The sequence below is a fragment of the Capricornis sumatraensis genome, chromosome 9, assembly GCF_032405125.1.
Source record: "Capricornis sumatraensis isolate serow.1 chromosome 9, serow.2, whole genome shotgun sequence".
NCBI classification, from domain to species: Eukaryota; Metazoa; Chordata; class Mammalia; order Artiodactyla; family Bovidae; genus Capricornis; species Capricornis sumatraensis.
Genome location: NC_091077.1, coordinates 48950553 through 48967132, shown reverse-complemented (window position 1 = coordinate 48967132; position 16580 = coordinate 48950553). Strand labels below are relative to the sequence as shown.

Here is a 16580-nt window from a genome sequence, read left to right as displayed (position 1 = left end):
ACTTTTGTGAAGAGGAGACAGTCTGTTTTAAATATTTTAAATTTTATTCTGTAAAACTAAGGAACACTCAGATAATCTATACCATGTTAGTATTCCCATCAGAAAAAACAGATAAAACAGTATTTAGAAAGCAGTATCAGTAAATCTTATTAAGCATTAGATGTGTTTAAAATGTTGATATTAATTTATAACCCGTAGGTGTGTGTATGACTTAAATGTTAAAATCTCACATTTGTTAAAGATCTTCTACAATTACAAATCCAGATTTTCTGTAGGCTTCACAAACCAGAGAGGTAAATAGAATGTGCAGGAATCAAAGGATAAATGTATTATAAATATATATTAGTTGTGTTACCTAATTAAAGCCATAATCTGTTAATACAGCTATGGATTTATTTCAGAAATTTAATTGAATGTATTATTGATAATGTAGTTGTTGTGTTTTCCAATGTTGGTAGAGTGGTTAAAGTTCTTCACTTTCATAGAGTCCAGATTGAGCTGCCAGCCGCTGAAACTCTCCTTCAGGGTTAAAAGCTTGTTTCACATTCAGACCTTTCCCGTTAAGTGCTAAATATTTGCTGAAAGTTGGTCGGACACGTAACTGTTTAGGAGCTGGAAGAGTTTGGTTTGGACGGGCTGAAATAGATCAAATAAAAGTTAATTTAGAAAACTTGTTCTAAACACATGGGTTGCACTAGGTTTTCGTTATGAGACAGGAAAAGAAAAAATAGAAAACTGACTATGTATGAGAAGAATCCCTCAGATTTTATACTATGCTGGAATTTGTGTTTCTTACTAAACCTCAGTTAAGTTCTCTATAACACTTGACATAGCACTTTATAAGAGTGTGACATACCTGTAACATCTAATCTTGTGTTACATGTGGTCACTCCAGCTTCATTAACTGCAGACACAGTATACCATCCAGCATCTTTCTTGTTTACATCTTTTATCAATAAAGTAACTCTTCCAGAGTTATCATGATATAAACTGGAAAGAGATAATTACAAGTTGCAAGTAAAGGAATTAGTTTTTCTGTGAGATTTTACTTATGATGTCTGTGACCTACAGAGTCAGACTAGTAAGAAGAAAAAAAGACTTTGGAAATTCTGAGTCTGTAGCCAGTCATTGCATAACTACTGCTTTTCTTGAATTAAACATCCCCCTAATCTTGTTTGTATCATCTATTTCCTTGAGTCATCTTCTTTTATTGTTAGTAAACAGGTAAATCCTAGCCTACTTTAACTGCTGAATTTCTGATTAGTGGAATCTAGTTTAGTGAGGCTTATCATATTTCTATATATTTTCTATATATTTTTAAATATATTTAAATATATTTCTATATATTTTTAAAAATTGAAGTATAGTTGATTTACAGTATCGTGTTAGTTTCATTTATATATATATTTAAAATTAGACAAATTGAAGTCACAAATGCATGCCACTTAAAATGCATTTCAAAGGATAACTGGATTCACCCAAGTATACTATAGTTAGTGTAACTAACTCTCAAAATACTTATCCTACCTTATTCGATCAGTGTTGAATTGTACCATTTCATTATTTCTTTTCCAAAAAAGCTTTGGTGGAGGTATGGCCGAGATTTGGCATTCTAGCTTCACTGATTCTCCTTCAAAAACTTTTTTACTCTGTGGTTTGTAGATGAACATTGGTGCTCTTCTGTGTTCTTTTGCTACATATTAATAAAAAATTCATGTATTTGAAATATTATAAAAATATTAAGTAAAACCAAAGTATTATGAAGTTTGTATGCTGATATAAAAGTTTTAGAAAGTACTAACAACAGGAATAGAAGGTTTATGTTTCAGCTTTAGTTAAAATGATATGTAATACTGTTGTATACTATTTATAATTCTAAAACAGTAATGTAATGATGAATTGACTTTATAATCACATTTCATTTGAATAATTTAAGTTATGTTGTCATCGTCTTACCTATAGGGAGACAGACTGAGTGGTGGAAAGAGAACCAACAACTTGGGTCCAAATTCTGTTTGCCCTACCAGCCATGCACATTGGGGAAAATTTTGTTTAGTTTTTCTGAGACTAAATTTTATTTATTATAAAGTGATACCCAAGTAATAGTGACTGCTCTGCCCACACTGAACAAAATTCTGTGAGGATCAGTTACGGTTATGAATGAAGAAGCACTTTGTAAATTATAAAATAATATACAAATGCCAGTAATATTATGTCTTTACTTTTCTTCAAATATCTGAGGGAAGAGTAATTGGTACTATAATACTATAACCCTAGCTTTTCTGAAGGAGAAGTGAGGAGATTGGATGAATGCCAGCTGAAGTCTTTTTCAGCTCTAACATTAGAGTATTTTTGGAGCTACTGGCATAGAAAGGTTTTGTCCTAAGCATAATCCCTTGAATTCTGTGTGTGGTATGTGTGTGTTTAAAATTTCTAGATCACTAGTTTTTCCCTTAGTCTGAGGTCCTTTATTATATCATATAATCTTACAGCTTTTTCATTCATCTGGATAGAATACAAATTCAGGATTGTCCATCCTTTAACTTGATCAAGCTTTTATATAATAAACAGTGAATTACAGCAAAATATCTCTGATGCAGTATATCCTAAGTCATTACAAACTGATATATTTAAAGCAGTTAAATTGTAATATTTTAATTAAAGACTAGTTTCTTGTAAAAAGTGTATTCAGTTCAGTTCAGTTGCTCAGTCGTGTCCAACTCTTTGCGACCCCATGAATTGCATCACGCCAGGCCTCCCTGTCCATCACCAACTCCTGGAGTTGACTCAGATTCACGTCCATTGAGTCAATGATGCCATCCAGCCATCTCATCCTCGGTTGTCCCCTTCTTCTCCTGCCCCCAATCCCTCCCAGCATCAGCGTCTTTTCCAATGAGTCAACTCTTCGCATGAGGTGGCCAAAGTACTGGAGCTTCAGCTTGAGCATCATTCCTTCCAAAGAAATCCCAGGGTTGATCTCCTTCCGAATGGACTGGTTGGATCTCCTTGCATTCCAAGGGACTCTCAAGAGTCTTCTCCAACACCACAGTTCAAAAGCATTAATTCTTCGGGGCTCAGCCTTCTTCACAGTCCAACTCTCACATCCATACATGACCACTGTAAAAACCATAGCCTTGACTAGATGGACCTTAGTCGGCAAAGTGATGTCTCTGCTTTTGAATATGCTATCTAGGTTGGTCATAACTTTTCTTCCGAGGAGTAACCGTCTTTTAATTTCATGACTGCAGTCACCATCTGCAGTGATTTTGGAGCCCCCCAAAATAAAGTCTGACACTGTTTCCACTGTTTCCCCATCTGTTTGCCATGAAGTGATGGGACCAGATGCCATGATCTTAGTTTTCTGAATATTGAGCTTAAAGCCAGCTTTTTCACTCTCTTTCACTTTCATCAAGAGGCTTTTTAGTTTTCCTCTTCACTTTCTGCCGTAAGGGTGGTGTCATCTGCATATCTGAGGTTATTGATATTTCTCCCGGCAATCTTGATTCCAGCTTATGTTTCTTCCAGTCCAGCATTTCTCATGATGTACTCTGCATAGAAGTTAAATAAGCAGGGTGACAATATACAGCCTTGACGTACTCCTTTTCTTATTTGGAACCAGTCTGTTGTTCCATGTCCAGTTCCAACTGTTGCTTCCTGGCCTGCATACGGATTTCTCAAGAGGCAGGTCAGGTGGTCTGGTATTCCCATCTCTTTCAGAATTTTCCACAGTGTATTGTGATCCACACAGTCAAAGGCTTTGGCATAGTCAAGAAAGCAGAAATAGATGTTTTTCTGGAACTCTCTTGCTTTTTCCATGGTCCAGTGGACGTTGGCAATTTGATCTCTGGTTCCTCTGCCTTTTCTAAAACCAGCTTGAACATCAGGAAGTTCACAGTTCACGTATTGCTGAAGCCTGGCTTGGAGAATTATGAGCATTACTTTAGTAGCATGTGAGATGAGTGCAAATGTGCGGTAGTTTGAGCATTCTTTGGCATTGCCTTTCTTTGGGATTGGAATGAAAACTGACCTTTTCCAGTCCTGTGGCCACTGCTGAGTTTTCCAAATTTGCTGGCATATTGAGTGCAGCACTTTCACAGCATCATCTTTCAGGATTTGAAATAGCTCAATAGGAATTCCATCACCTCCACTAGCTTTGTTTGTAGTGATGCTTCCTAAGGCCCACTTGACTTCACGTTCCAGGATGTCTGGCTCTAGGTGAGTGATCACACAATTGTGATTATCCGGGTCATGAAGATCTTTTTTTTTACAGTTCTTCTGTGTATTCTTGCCATCTCTTCTTAATATCTCTGCTTCTGTTAGGTCCATACCATTTCTGTCCTTTATCGAGCCCATCTTTGCATGAAAAGTGCATAGCCTAAGGCTAAAAGTTAACATTTACTCTTCAATTTTAAACTATGTGTGATTATAATAACTTGTGAAAATGTGAATCAGATTGATTGTTTTAGACTATAGACCAGAAATATGATTAGATTAAAAATTTTCACTTTAATGTTTAATCTACAAATACTGTACATCTAAAAATGTAACTAGAGTACACTACCTTCTTTGGTCTGTCTGAAATGTTACCTTATTTCTCTTCCAGAAAAACTTTAGTGGTAGATCTGTCATTCTAGTTTCTTTGAGTTTCCCTCAACCTCTGCCCACTATGGCTTTTACATAAAAATTGATGTTCTACTAGAGTCTATAGTATAGACATTAACCTTAAATGTAAAGTCTTTTTCAACAGTTTCTTTTTTGATTTGACATGTTTTTAAGGAGCTCTCTGGTATCTCTTTGAAAGCTTACCCAGGACGTCCAGCTGCACAGTAAAGGTGGCTTCTCCTGCTCTGTTCTTGGCAACACATGCATAAGCCCCTGCATCTGAAGCTCTGACCACTTCAAAGATGAGTGAATGAAAACCCTTCTCAGACACTATCATTTTGTGAAAATCATCTGATTGAACTGGTCGTCCATTTAGATACCATGACACATCAGGAGCTGGTAGTCCACTCACCTAGAAAGGAACAAGATGATAGAATTTTAAACTACAGATCACTGGAACCCCTTTGTCCATTTATGAATTTTAACAATTCAGTATCTGAGTGGGTTTGTGATTAAAAATGCAGAGTACGATCTTAAAAGATATTTTCTTTCAGTAATTTTTAACAAAATAGTAAAAATGATAATCCTTGAAATTAATATAGTATTTTCAGACTATCTCAAACCACATCTAGCTCTTTCATATACAGCCTCAGGCTCCTTAAGATCTCTTAATTACTATATTAAGGACATTAATTTATGTTATATTGGTTTCCACAAGGAATATGGAAGTCATATGGATTTTCTGGCTAATGGCAAATGCAAGTGAAGTCCTAGAGACACATGTATATGAATCTTGCTAATCTAATTCATAACCTTTCCAAAACAGAGTGTTCTGGAGCTATAGTTCTGGTGTATGAATGACATTTTGTTAAGTGTTTTCATATAAGCCTTAACAGTCAAATCTGTACACTGAATTTCACTCATAAGGAATCTGGTAAAATATTTTATGATGAAAAAGTTCTCCAAAATGATGATAATAAAAATGTAGGCCTTTCTAATAAGTTATTTTAGCCTGAAGAATTCTAGGCCAAGAGAGGGCAGGGCAGCTTGAATTTCTTGAGGCATTTTACTTAGGAAATCCTGTTGTTATGAAAGCTTCACTTATATAGGGTATTAGGTGTTTGGCACTATTGTAAGTACCTTATACCTATTTACTCAGTTTATCTTCAAATAGCTTTATGACATTGGTACAATTTTTATTCCCATTTTACAGGGAAAACAAAAGGATAGTGATATTAAATGATTTGTTTCAGGTTACACAGCTGGAAAACGGCAGGGCCAGGATTCTAACCCAGGTAAACTTATGTATAGTGTTCTTATCCACTATACATACTACTTGGGCTTCCTTGGTGGTTCAGACAGTAAAAAATCTGCCTGCAATGCTGGAGACTCAGGTTCGATCCCTGGGTCAGGAAGATCCCGTGGAGAAGGGAATGGCTACCCACTCTAGTATTCTTGCCTGGAGAATTCCATGGACAGAGGAACCTGGTGGGTTACAGCCCATGGGGTGGCAAAGAGTCAGACACGATTGAGTGACTAACACACACACACACATACATACTACTTGTCAGGCTGTGTAGAAAGCTATGAAGAGGAGGAGGCATTTTTCAAAACCTAGTATCCCATTTAATTTTTCTCCAATATTTTTGAACTTTTTTCTTACTTTGAAGTCCATTCTGCAGAATCTTCCTTCTTCAATTGACATGTTCTCTGGCACTTGAATGAAACGAGGTGGGTAAAATTTCTCCTGGATTGCATCCTGATCACTCATGTCTCCCCTTGAAGATGATCTGCTTCTACAAAAACATTTTAATAATCACTATGTAGAAGAATTGTCATTACTCTTCCTTTCATGCAAATATAATTTACCCATCACATTTGAGACCCCAGAGGCTATGTTGTTTGATCTGATAGTGTAGTAACAATGGAGAGAGGCTGCAGAGCTGTATTTATCTGTGGCATATTTGATGACTAATAGAAATGGTAGCAATTTAGAAACATCTGGTACAAATGATACGTCTTTGTTTCTTTTTTTCAGTGCCATGAATTGATGAAGAAACTAATCTATTAAAATGCATGGACAATTCTAGTCACATGCAAAGATTGTAAAATTAGGATTGGGTTTTCATTATGAGAAAGTTTGGTATGGAAACATGGTCCTGGCTTATTTGACCAAGACATTTAAAAAATTTCCTCTGAGACAGTTGTGATAAATAACAGATAAACATTTTTATTGTCATCTTGGACGTTAGAAAATTCACATTGTTTTTCTCTATTGGTTCCAAAGCAGTATAAACATTATTTTCTTTTTTATAGCCATACTTTTCTGTGTGTGTGTTAGTCGCTCAGTCGTGTCTGACTCTGTGACCCCATGGACTGTAGCTCGCCTGTCTCCTCTGTCCATGGGATTCTCCAGGCAGGAGTACTGGAATGGATTGCCATTCCCTTCTCCAGGGGATCTTCCCAACCCAGGGGTCGAACCTGGGTCTCTCACACTGTGGGCAGTTTCTTTACCACTGAAGCATAGTTAATTTATAGTGTTGTGTTAGCTTCAGGTGTATAGCAAAGTGATTCAGCTATATACAGATATATCTTTTTCAGATTCTTTTCCATTATAGGTTATTACAAGACATTGAATATAGTTCCCTGTGCTGTACAATAGGTCATTTTTGTTTATCTATTTTGTACCTAGAAGTGTGTGTATGTTATCCTAAATTCCTAATTTATCCACCCGCCAACCCACTATCCCCTCTGGTGACACTGTTTTTTATAAAAGGTTTGTAAGAAACTTGAGGATTTTGTAAATATTACATTTAAAAAAATATGAACACGTTTTAGATAGCAAAATACATACTTCTTTAAAATTAAAAACATTTTTTTTACCTTACTTGTGATGTAGGAACTTGCAGTCGTGCATGTTCTATATTGTGCTGCTTGAAATTAAAACAAAGTGATAATGTTAACATGCCACTGTTAGCTTGAAATTAAGCAGAATTTAGTAGTTGTAGTTGAAAGGAACATTTCTGTTCGGGTTGTGTTTGTACTGTCATAGATAGTTCTATATATTTAGCTGTTAAGCATTTAAAATATGGTATACTAACCTTCTAGTATTCTAGCAAGAAATCTATAGAATTAAGACTATTCAGTAGATATGGTTTATGAAAATTAACTAAACTTTGAATTGATGGTGGTTCATTTTTCAAATGACTGTTTTTATGTCAAAGGATGATGAATCCCCCTGGTGTATTTGAAATGGGAGCACATAGTACATATTGTCCTTTGGTAAAACAGTAATAGTCATGAAGTCACTCGTACTGGCAGTAGATAACAGGGTATTATGCTTACTACTCATAAGTGGCACCAACAGCAATAAACACGTATTAGACTGGAAAATACTTTTCTTTTTGGCTCAGGGCACAAAATCCTGATGGACACTCTGGAAGCTATGAATAGCCTTTGGAAAACAATATTACTTCCTGCTTAAAAATGATGTATTTAATTTAAGCAACCATCTTTTAGGATTTATATATGAGCACTAGCAAGTTATTCATATTTGAGGATGAAATCAGGAATTGATGAATATTATAATTAATTGGTAAGATATTGTGTGCCTCTTTCTCATATTTCATTGTGCTTGATATAGTGAGAGATACAAAGAAGTAGAAAATATAGTCCTTACCTGGACATATGAAAAACATCTGTATAGCAACATAGCAAATAAATACAGATAATTTATTTTGGGATGAACTTTAATTTTGTTTGTATTTTGTCATTCTAAAACAAAATTCTTATAACTGCAGTAATTGTTGGTGAGGCTTTGAGTTTCTCTAAGCAAAATGTCAAAAGAACAATCAGTATGGCAGAAAGCAACACAATATTATAAAGCAATTCTCCTCCAATTAGGAATAAATAAAATATAAAAAAGAGCAATCAATAAATTTTTTAGTAAAAAAAATCCACTTAAAATCATAGTATCCAAATTTAGTTTTTTTACTTTTTCCTATAGTGGTTTGAATATATATATAGATTTGTATTCATAGGTATGATGTTTTTGCTTATATGTATTGCATTGGCCAAAAAGTTCATTGAGGTTTTTTCATAACTTCTTAGGGAAAACCCAAATGAACTTTCTGGCCAACCCAATAGTTTGATGACATTTTGTATTATTTAAGTAGACTATTTGAAGTGTAAGATTTTTCTTTTTTGATTTCATAATATATTTTGCTGCTGTCTCTTTTCTTGGTACTATCATCTTCATTTTAAAGTTTTTGAAGAACTAATGAGAAAAACAATACATCCTTGCCCTTGAAATCATACATTGAATTTGTAAGATAAACCATCATCAATATGATGTTACTTTGAGTTATTTCTTCTTATAGAGATATATTTATATCTTATTCTTGCTTTAATCTCCTATTCCAACTCCAGAGCCCAACACACAGTAGATGGTTCATATAAATTAGTTGAATAAATGAGCATGTGAAGTGTTTAGTAGCTAGGAGAGATTTAAGTTCTGTTCTCAGGTTCTAGTTACTTACTGTGCTAGATAGACCCCACTCTATCCTTTTTAGTAGATCTAGCCACATTTGGTGAAAAAGTGAAAGTGTTAGTTACCCAGTACTGTCTGACTCTTTGTGACCCCGTGGACTGTAACCCACCAGGCTCCTCTGTCCATGGAATTCTCCAGGCAAGAATACTAGAACGGGTAGCCATTCCCTTCTCCAGGGGATCGTCCTGACCTAGGGATTGAACCTGAATCTCCTGCGTGAATAGTCTACCTGCAATGTGGGAGATCCGGGGTTTGATCCCTGAGTTGGGAAGATCCCCTGGAGAAGGGAATGGCTACCTACTCCAGTGTTCTTGCCTGGAGAATTCCATGGACAAAGGACCCTGGTGGGCTACAGTCTGTAGGATCACAAAGAGTGGGACACAACTGAGTGATTAACACACAGTCACATTAAATAGAAACAATCTTATTTTCCTCTTATACTTTAGAAGGATGCTTTTTATGAGGTTGGAATTCTTGAATGGATGGTTTCATCTCTTTTGCTCCCAGTTTCTGAAGGACTAAGAGATAACTACAGAAGGAAGACAGGAAGCAATAGCTGTTCATTCTGCCTCTCCAGCAGTACACTTCTCTTTGAGGTTAACTTGTTAAAATAAAATTGGTCAGGAACATGCCTGTGGAATATTCACTTAATGTTCTCCATAAAGTTAATCCCTTCTTGGAAAGGATGCTTTTGTTAATCCTGGAGCCATTATTCATAAGGTTTTTGTTGTCTGTTTTGTTTTTAATAAGCATTTCAAAATACATGGAACATGTCAAAGGAATTAGATGTTTCATTAGTACATGAGTTTATTTTAAAACTTTGAAATGATAAACAGCTTATGACAAAAGGTTGCAATTACTTTCTTTAGAGTTTTAACTTCCATCCTGTTAAAGATTTACAACTCATAAATTTTCTGTACATGTAGACGTTGTAGGGAGAGTCCTAGGTCTAACTGACCTCTAAATGTCTAGATGAAAAGTGACACCATTAGCCTTCTGGTGTTTTGACTTTGTAATATTTCATACGCAGATATTAGAATCACCAGAAAATAGGGTAAAGTTAAAAAGTTTTGTGTATGTATTCAACCAGTCATGGCCTGCCCTTTTTTATATCTAATGCAGCATTGAAGTAATTGACTTTTGCTTTAAATGCTAGTTATAAATATTTAGAAAAGCATACATCTAAAAATCACATGAAAGAAAAGTGCTCCAGTTAGATAAAGATTAGTTTAATTTACCTGTGCTGAATCTTGTGCCTCACTGTCATTTTGACCTTGAAACACAGCAGCTGCATTCTGTGGTCCTAGCAATCTGCGAGCCATCTTCTCCTCATATGTTAGCCGCTTTAAAGAAAGAATCATAAAGGAGATAGTAATGAGATTTAATAAAAGTTGTTTATATGACTTTATTAAAACCACCACAAAGAAACATAATTATGCCTATTTAATGATAGACACTGTATTTTTAAGAAAGCATTTTCTTTCATTCAAAGCATTTCCACTTCCTTCATCTGTAAATATTCATCTCTGTTTTCTTTTTTTTCCTAGGGAAGACAAGCTTTGTTGTTGTTCAGTTGCTAAGTCATGTCTAATGCTTTGCGATCCCATGAACTACAGCACACCAGGCTTCTCTGTCCTTCACTATCTTCCTGAGTTTACTCAAACTCGTGTTTTTTTTTCTTTCAAAAAGCCCAAACAATTTTTTTGGCCAATCCAGTAGTGGATTAAAGGCACATAACAGTACTGTTTCAGATATCAGTGACTAATAATACAATGTGCAAAATAAGAATTGTAACTGTTTTGCATCAACTGTATATACCAAAGTACATGAAGAAGTCAGGTTGACAGTATTTCCCATTAGTTATTTGGTCATCAGACATTTTGATGGAAGGCAACACTTAAAACAAAATTTGAATTAAGTCATTCAGATTTTTTTTTTTCCATTTGCTTCATTCTTTTACTACTGAACTCCTAGAAAGGGTTTCATGCAGAGAAATACAGTATAGGATCCAAATATTCCCTCCTTTTAGATAATCCTATCCCTTGCTGATTATATGGACATAGCTCTGTGAGACAGAAACAACTCTCTTACTGAGATTAGATTTTATAGTTCTATTGTCTTTTTATACATAGTAGGCATCTTGCTTACTTGGTTTCCGTTGTGAAGAAGGCTGTCCTTGCATTTTAGCTTTCTTTCCAAATCTTGAATAAGAGCTTCTTTTGATCCTTGTATTTCGTGGTCAGGAGTCCTTGGTGTGAGTTTAGCATTTGCGTTTTGGGATGACTTAACATTTACAGGTTGGCCTACTGAGGGTTGTTGGTAGCTTTAAAAATAAAAAGAAGATTTTTTAAAAATAAGATCTTTAAGAAGTGGTAAAATAGAACTGGCATCTTTTTGTCAGTCACCTTTAGGTAGGTTGAATTTACCACTTAGTATTGCTGGTGTTATTAAAATACCAATTGCCTTAATAACAGTTAAGAAGAATTTTATAGGAATGGTTACCAGCTGTTTTTTCTTTCCTCTTTGTCTTTGCAAATGAAAATTAAGTAGCAGGAGGAGCAATTTAGATTAGACATAAGAAGAATGTTTTTCCTTGAAGATCTTCCCTAAAGAAGTGAAAGTGAGTCCAGTAAGTGGCAACATGAGGGCTCTTCCAATATTCCAGTTGAATTTCCTAAGTTTGATTTATGGGTGGATAGTAAGCATTAGTGTACTGGAGCCGACTCATATGGGCTTAAGAGAATGATTTTTAGTGTCTCTTCCCAGCTCACTGTGATCTCATGTTGAAAGTCTGAAATTGATTGGTGAGAGTATATACACTAGGGAAATTGGTTAGTACCACAATTACCACCTTCCTCCAGAGCTGATTGTTAAACATTTACCAGCATGACTACTGGTGTTCAATGAATATTCTCTTGCTTTGAATTGAATTTACAGTTTATATAATCTCTGGCTTTAATTTCTACTTTCTATTAATTTCATATTCTAGATAATCCAAGTATGGCACTATATAACAACTTCTAAAGTAATAGTTTCTTTAATGTTGCTAAAGTGATTTTTAGAGAAAGAGATGATTAGAGGAGGAAGGAGAAAGAAATGTAAACTGAGAAAAAAGGGGGTCTGGAAAAAAACAAGTTTGAATGGCATTTGAGGAGCTTGGTTTAAATCCTTATTTCAAATTCCAATCCTAAATTTTATTCTAAGACATCCTTGCACCCCTCAGAGTTTCCCTGCTGATTCTAATAGAGGGCAGGGGTGGTGTTTAGGGAGTCCTGTATTTTTAGATCTGTTAGATAGCTCATGCTTTTAACAAAATTTATTCATATTTTACCTAGTTTATTTACTTAGGGCGCTGCAGGTGCTAGCTTATACCCATTTAGTATAATAGATATTATATTCTGTGGGAAAATGGGCCACTGCCCTCTGAATATTTTGCCATTATCATAATAAACATTCTACAGATATCCAGATGAGGAAGCCTTGGTCTGTTCTCTGATATGTTCATGTTCAAAAATTCTCAAGGATCATTAAAAGAACTTGTAAGCTAAGGGGAAATATATTTCCTCTGAGTGGAGCCAGGATTTTAATTTTTGCAGACTTTGGGGACTTGGTTAGCAATCTCTAGATTGTAAATATACTGAGGGAAAAAAGATGTTTTGTTACTCATTGTTGTATTGTTTATATCTACTAACCTGAGGCTTTCAAAATAGTGAAGCGATACTATTAGTTCAATGAATGAATATTTTTCATTGTATTCAAGATACTCTATTGAAAGTTGAATATATACGTTTTCCCTTGTTGTATTCCAGATATTCAGGATTGCATATATCAATCCTCAACTAAAGTCTGATTTGTTCAGTGAAGTAAATAGCCAAACAAAGTGTTTAAGTAAATAATAAGGTGGTTTTGTTTTAAGATTAAATTCCCAGGTCAAAGTGTTAAAATTCCCTTGGTTTTATAGATCTACTATTTCTTCAAATGTATGAAGTTAGAATAGTCTGCCTTTTTTTTTTTTTTTTGAGCTAGCCTACCATTTTTTAAAAGGTTTGGTAAAGTGAGTTAGCATTAAATAATAATTTTGTCACATTGTCATATTATAGTGTAATATGTCTGAGAACTCCTAAAGGACTGTTAAAACCAAGGCTGAGAGTTACTTAAATGTATTTATGTAACTTCAGTCACTTTGTTCACTGAAAACCTGCATTATTACCATTTTATATGGTTTAAGGGTTAAGACTTGCTATCTGTTCATAATTAGAAACTAACGTTATACTTGCACAGTGCTTTATAGGGTTTTCTCCCCCTAACATTAATCACTCAAATCCTTAACTTTCGTTATAGATCAACATACTGAATCACCTAGCAGGTAAGGTAGTCATGCTGAATGTCACACAGCAAGCTTTTTGAAAAGAGTACTTAAAGAGTTCCTCTAAATTTCCAGTCTGTTGGTTCGAGCAAATGTATGAAACGTTTGCTTAAGGGTTCCTTACTGATGAAAAGCTAACTAAAGCTTTCAAGCTTCTCTAGGTCAGAATCCAAGGAATTACGTTAGAAGACAGAGCAAACTTAAGCCCCTCACAATGAGGGAGTTGTGCACAAATGTTCAAAGGGCCAGAGCTTTCCACCCTGTACAGCTGGACACTGAATGGGTATCAAGTGGCTGTGGGAAGATTAAAAGAGTTATCTATGATTGCTGAAAATGGAACAGCTAAAGCTGGATCTTTGATCTTTAGTTTGGGGTCCTTCTGTGCTTTATTTCTCATCCTCTCCATTTCATCCTTTTTTCCTCTCTTTAGTTCTGTGCATGGAACTAAGTACATGGTCATGGCTCGCTAGTATTTATTTGATGCCCTTCTTTTCTGGACAGGAATTTGGAATAGGATTAAAGACTTTACTAAGAAGAATATAGTAGTCAGAAAAGGTTATTTTAGATTTAAATATGCTTATACAGGAAATTTAGAAATAATTGAAAGCTAGATGGAAGAAGATTATCTGGGTAAAATGTAACTAAGGAAAATCTACAATGTGTGATAATGGGTATAATGGGAATTTGGGATGGAAGAGGAGAAGAGGGCTCTTAATTCCTGAAGGCATCTTTTACAATTTTTAGGCCAAACCTGTGAGAATGCCTTTTTGTAGGTCAAAATTTTTATCAGCCATTTCAGATGGTTCTACCTAATATCTGTAGGATTCTAACAAATGTGTTTGGCTTTCTTGGTTTTTATTTTTAAAAATATTGAAAAATTTTCTTTGCAAGTTGATTTGCTGTGGTTAGACCACTAACAATTGGAATCTCTTGAAAAATTAGCCTCTAGAGAAAACTGAGAGAAATTAGCAAGAATTTCAGCATATCTGTTGATAAGCCTGTAACCAACAAAACACATTCCATCAGTTTTTCAGATGCCTCTGATTTAATTCTCTTGACGTTCTAGCCAGCCAAGGAATAGGAAAACTGATAGCCCAAAGTTTGCATAAGCACTGAGTATTTACTTCATGTTTTAAAAAAAGCACAACCACTATGTCCTTCTTCATATCAGTTTCTCCTCGGACAGTTTTAGGGCTGTGGAAATAGTACATGCTTGCATAAGTCTGCAGGTATTCTTCCCTGTATTTAGATTGGTCTGACCGGTTGGAACAAAGTGTGGTTTTAATGATCTTTGAAACTTTAAGGTCACGAACCTTTATCTATTCAAGCCGTTTTTTCTGATCATTGGAAAAATTCACATACTTTAGTGTCTGAATCCCATATTTTCTTTTTAGCCAAGTGGATATTCAGGATCAGAGAGGAAGACGGATAGTAAGAAAAGACTAAAACTGAGAAGAAACTTAATAGCCTCTGCTTATGTGAGAGGAAATCCTATCTGAAGAAGAGCAGACAGGTGTTCACCTCAGCTAAGCTTAGAACCAGAGTGATCAAATTTACAGCATGAGGAACTTAAAGCTGGGGAAATAGTTCACTGATCCTGGGTATGTTAGAAATCTTCTTTTGAAGACAGAAAATAATAGGTAAGTAATTGTGTAATATGAAGTAATAGGTGATTTGGGTTTAACTCAACCTGGACACTGGAGAATGGATCAGATGACTTATTGCCAGTACCCTGGTTCAAGGTGTTCCAGGAGAAATATGGAATGAGACCATGAGGTCACATTGACTTTTTTGATACTGAAGAATGACGTACATAACCCATCCCTCTTCTCCCCCAGTTACTAGCTCCCAGGATTCACAGTTCAATCTTAACTATGTCTCTCTCTTTCTCTCTCTATGTGTGTGTGTGTGTGTATATATATATATATATATTTTTTTTTTTTTTTCTTTTAAGCTCACTTACTTGGAGTCCACCGTGGAAGGGATTTTACTGCTGCTGTAATCAGGCTGTGATGGTAATATGGAGCTGAGGAAGCTGGCTGGAGACTGGTTATAAGTAGCTGTAACCCTTTGGCTTGGGTTGGAGCCAGCAAGCTGCTGAGGAGAAGCAGGGAAAGCAGAGGAGGACATAGTGATGTGAGAGCTCACTGTTGAGGAGGCAGAATATCTTTGCTCTGTGCACTGGCGGGGTTGGATGGTAATGGAAGACTGTTTGGTCTGGCTAGAGTAGCTGGAGATTTCCGGTCCGGGAGGCTGAAGTCTGGAGCCACATGGATTTTGGGATTGGATGAAGTGTTTTGGACGTTCGTAGTTAAACATGTTTAGCTGGTTTATGGAAGTTGAAGGCAACTTATTATTGTAATGACTTGCTCCTGAAGGGGTGGGGTCTTGAATCTGGGTCTGCAAGCCTGGAATTACAGAAGGTTGCAGTGAATCAGAAGCGACCTTGGTCTGTGCCTCCTTGTTGAGATCCTGGGAATACAGTGCTCCTGGCTTTGATGGAGTGGCCTTCTCTTGAAGAATATTGTTCCTTCAAAAGAAGAAAGTGATTCAGTTACAGTATTTGCATAAAAATGGTACTGTTTAAGATCTTTAGGAGTTTATGTGCTTTTTTTCTTAAAGCTTATGTACTTTCAAAGTCATCTCAAGGTGGAACTTTTCTGGCTTATAGACTTTCCATTCCTTTATGCGTTGCCTTTGCACAAATGACTTCCACTTGGGAATAAGAAAAAATAATTCATTAGTGTTTGTTTGCCTCTGGATGATTCTTCAAGCACACCTGGGGGCTTCAAGATGTAGGAAAAGTTTTGATTTTGAGTTCGCCAAGTGTTTGTTTATGAAAAAAAATTTGTGATGTTGCTCAGTGTGATAATTTTATTTCATATTTAGCTTTTGACAAAAGCCTGCAGTTTCATTAGCCACAGAGAGTTACTGATTTAAAATTATTAACAGTTAAATATATTAGCTTCTATTCAGTTTGAATTCTTCCCATTGCTCATCAATACCAATGAACAGCTCTTCTGATGCACCATTAATTCATGCCTTGGTGATCTGTGATGAATG

The 16580-nt window shown here is 35.6% G+C and overlaps 1 protein-coding gene across 1 annotated transcript; it reads right to left on the bottom strand.

Moving 5' to 3' along the window:
- Positions 1-463: 463 nt before the first annotated feature.
- Positions 464-15836, bottom strand: MYOT (myotilin). Its single transcript, XM_068981442.1, has 9 exons — positions 15481-15836; positions 11300-11474; positions 10390-10494; positions 7486-7532; positions 6266-6398; positions 4807-5014; positions 1528-1693; positions 857-990; positions 464-636 (listed from the first exon to the last, which is right to left on the bottom strand). The coding sequence occupies exons 1-9, from the start codon at positions 15834-15836 to the stop codon at positions 464-466; spliced, it is 1497 nt and encodes a 498-aa protein (XP_068837543.1).
- Positions 15837-16580: the final 744 nt, after the last annotated feature.

Excerpts from the sequence above, each read along its gene's own strand:
- MYOT (XM_068981442.1), bottom strand. The coding sequence starts at position 15,836 with ATGTTTAACTACGAACGTCCAAAACACTTCATCCAATCCCAAAATCCA. Across the intron at positions 7,533-10,389 it reads AGGCACAAGATTCAGCACAG|CACAATATAGAACATGCACG; the intron begins GTAAATTAAACT and ends AATTTCAAGCAG. Across the intron at positions 1,694-4,806 it reads TGTGCAGCTGGACGTCCTGG|CAAAAGAACACAGAAGAGCA; the intron begins GTAAGCTTTCAA and ends ATTAATATGTAG.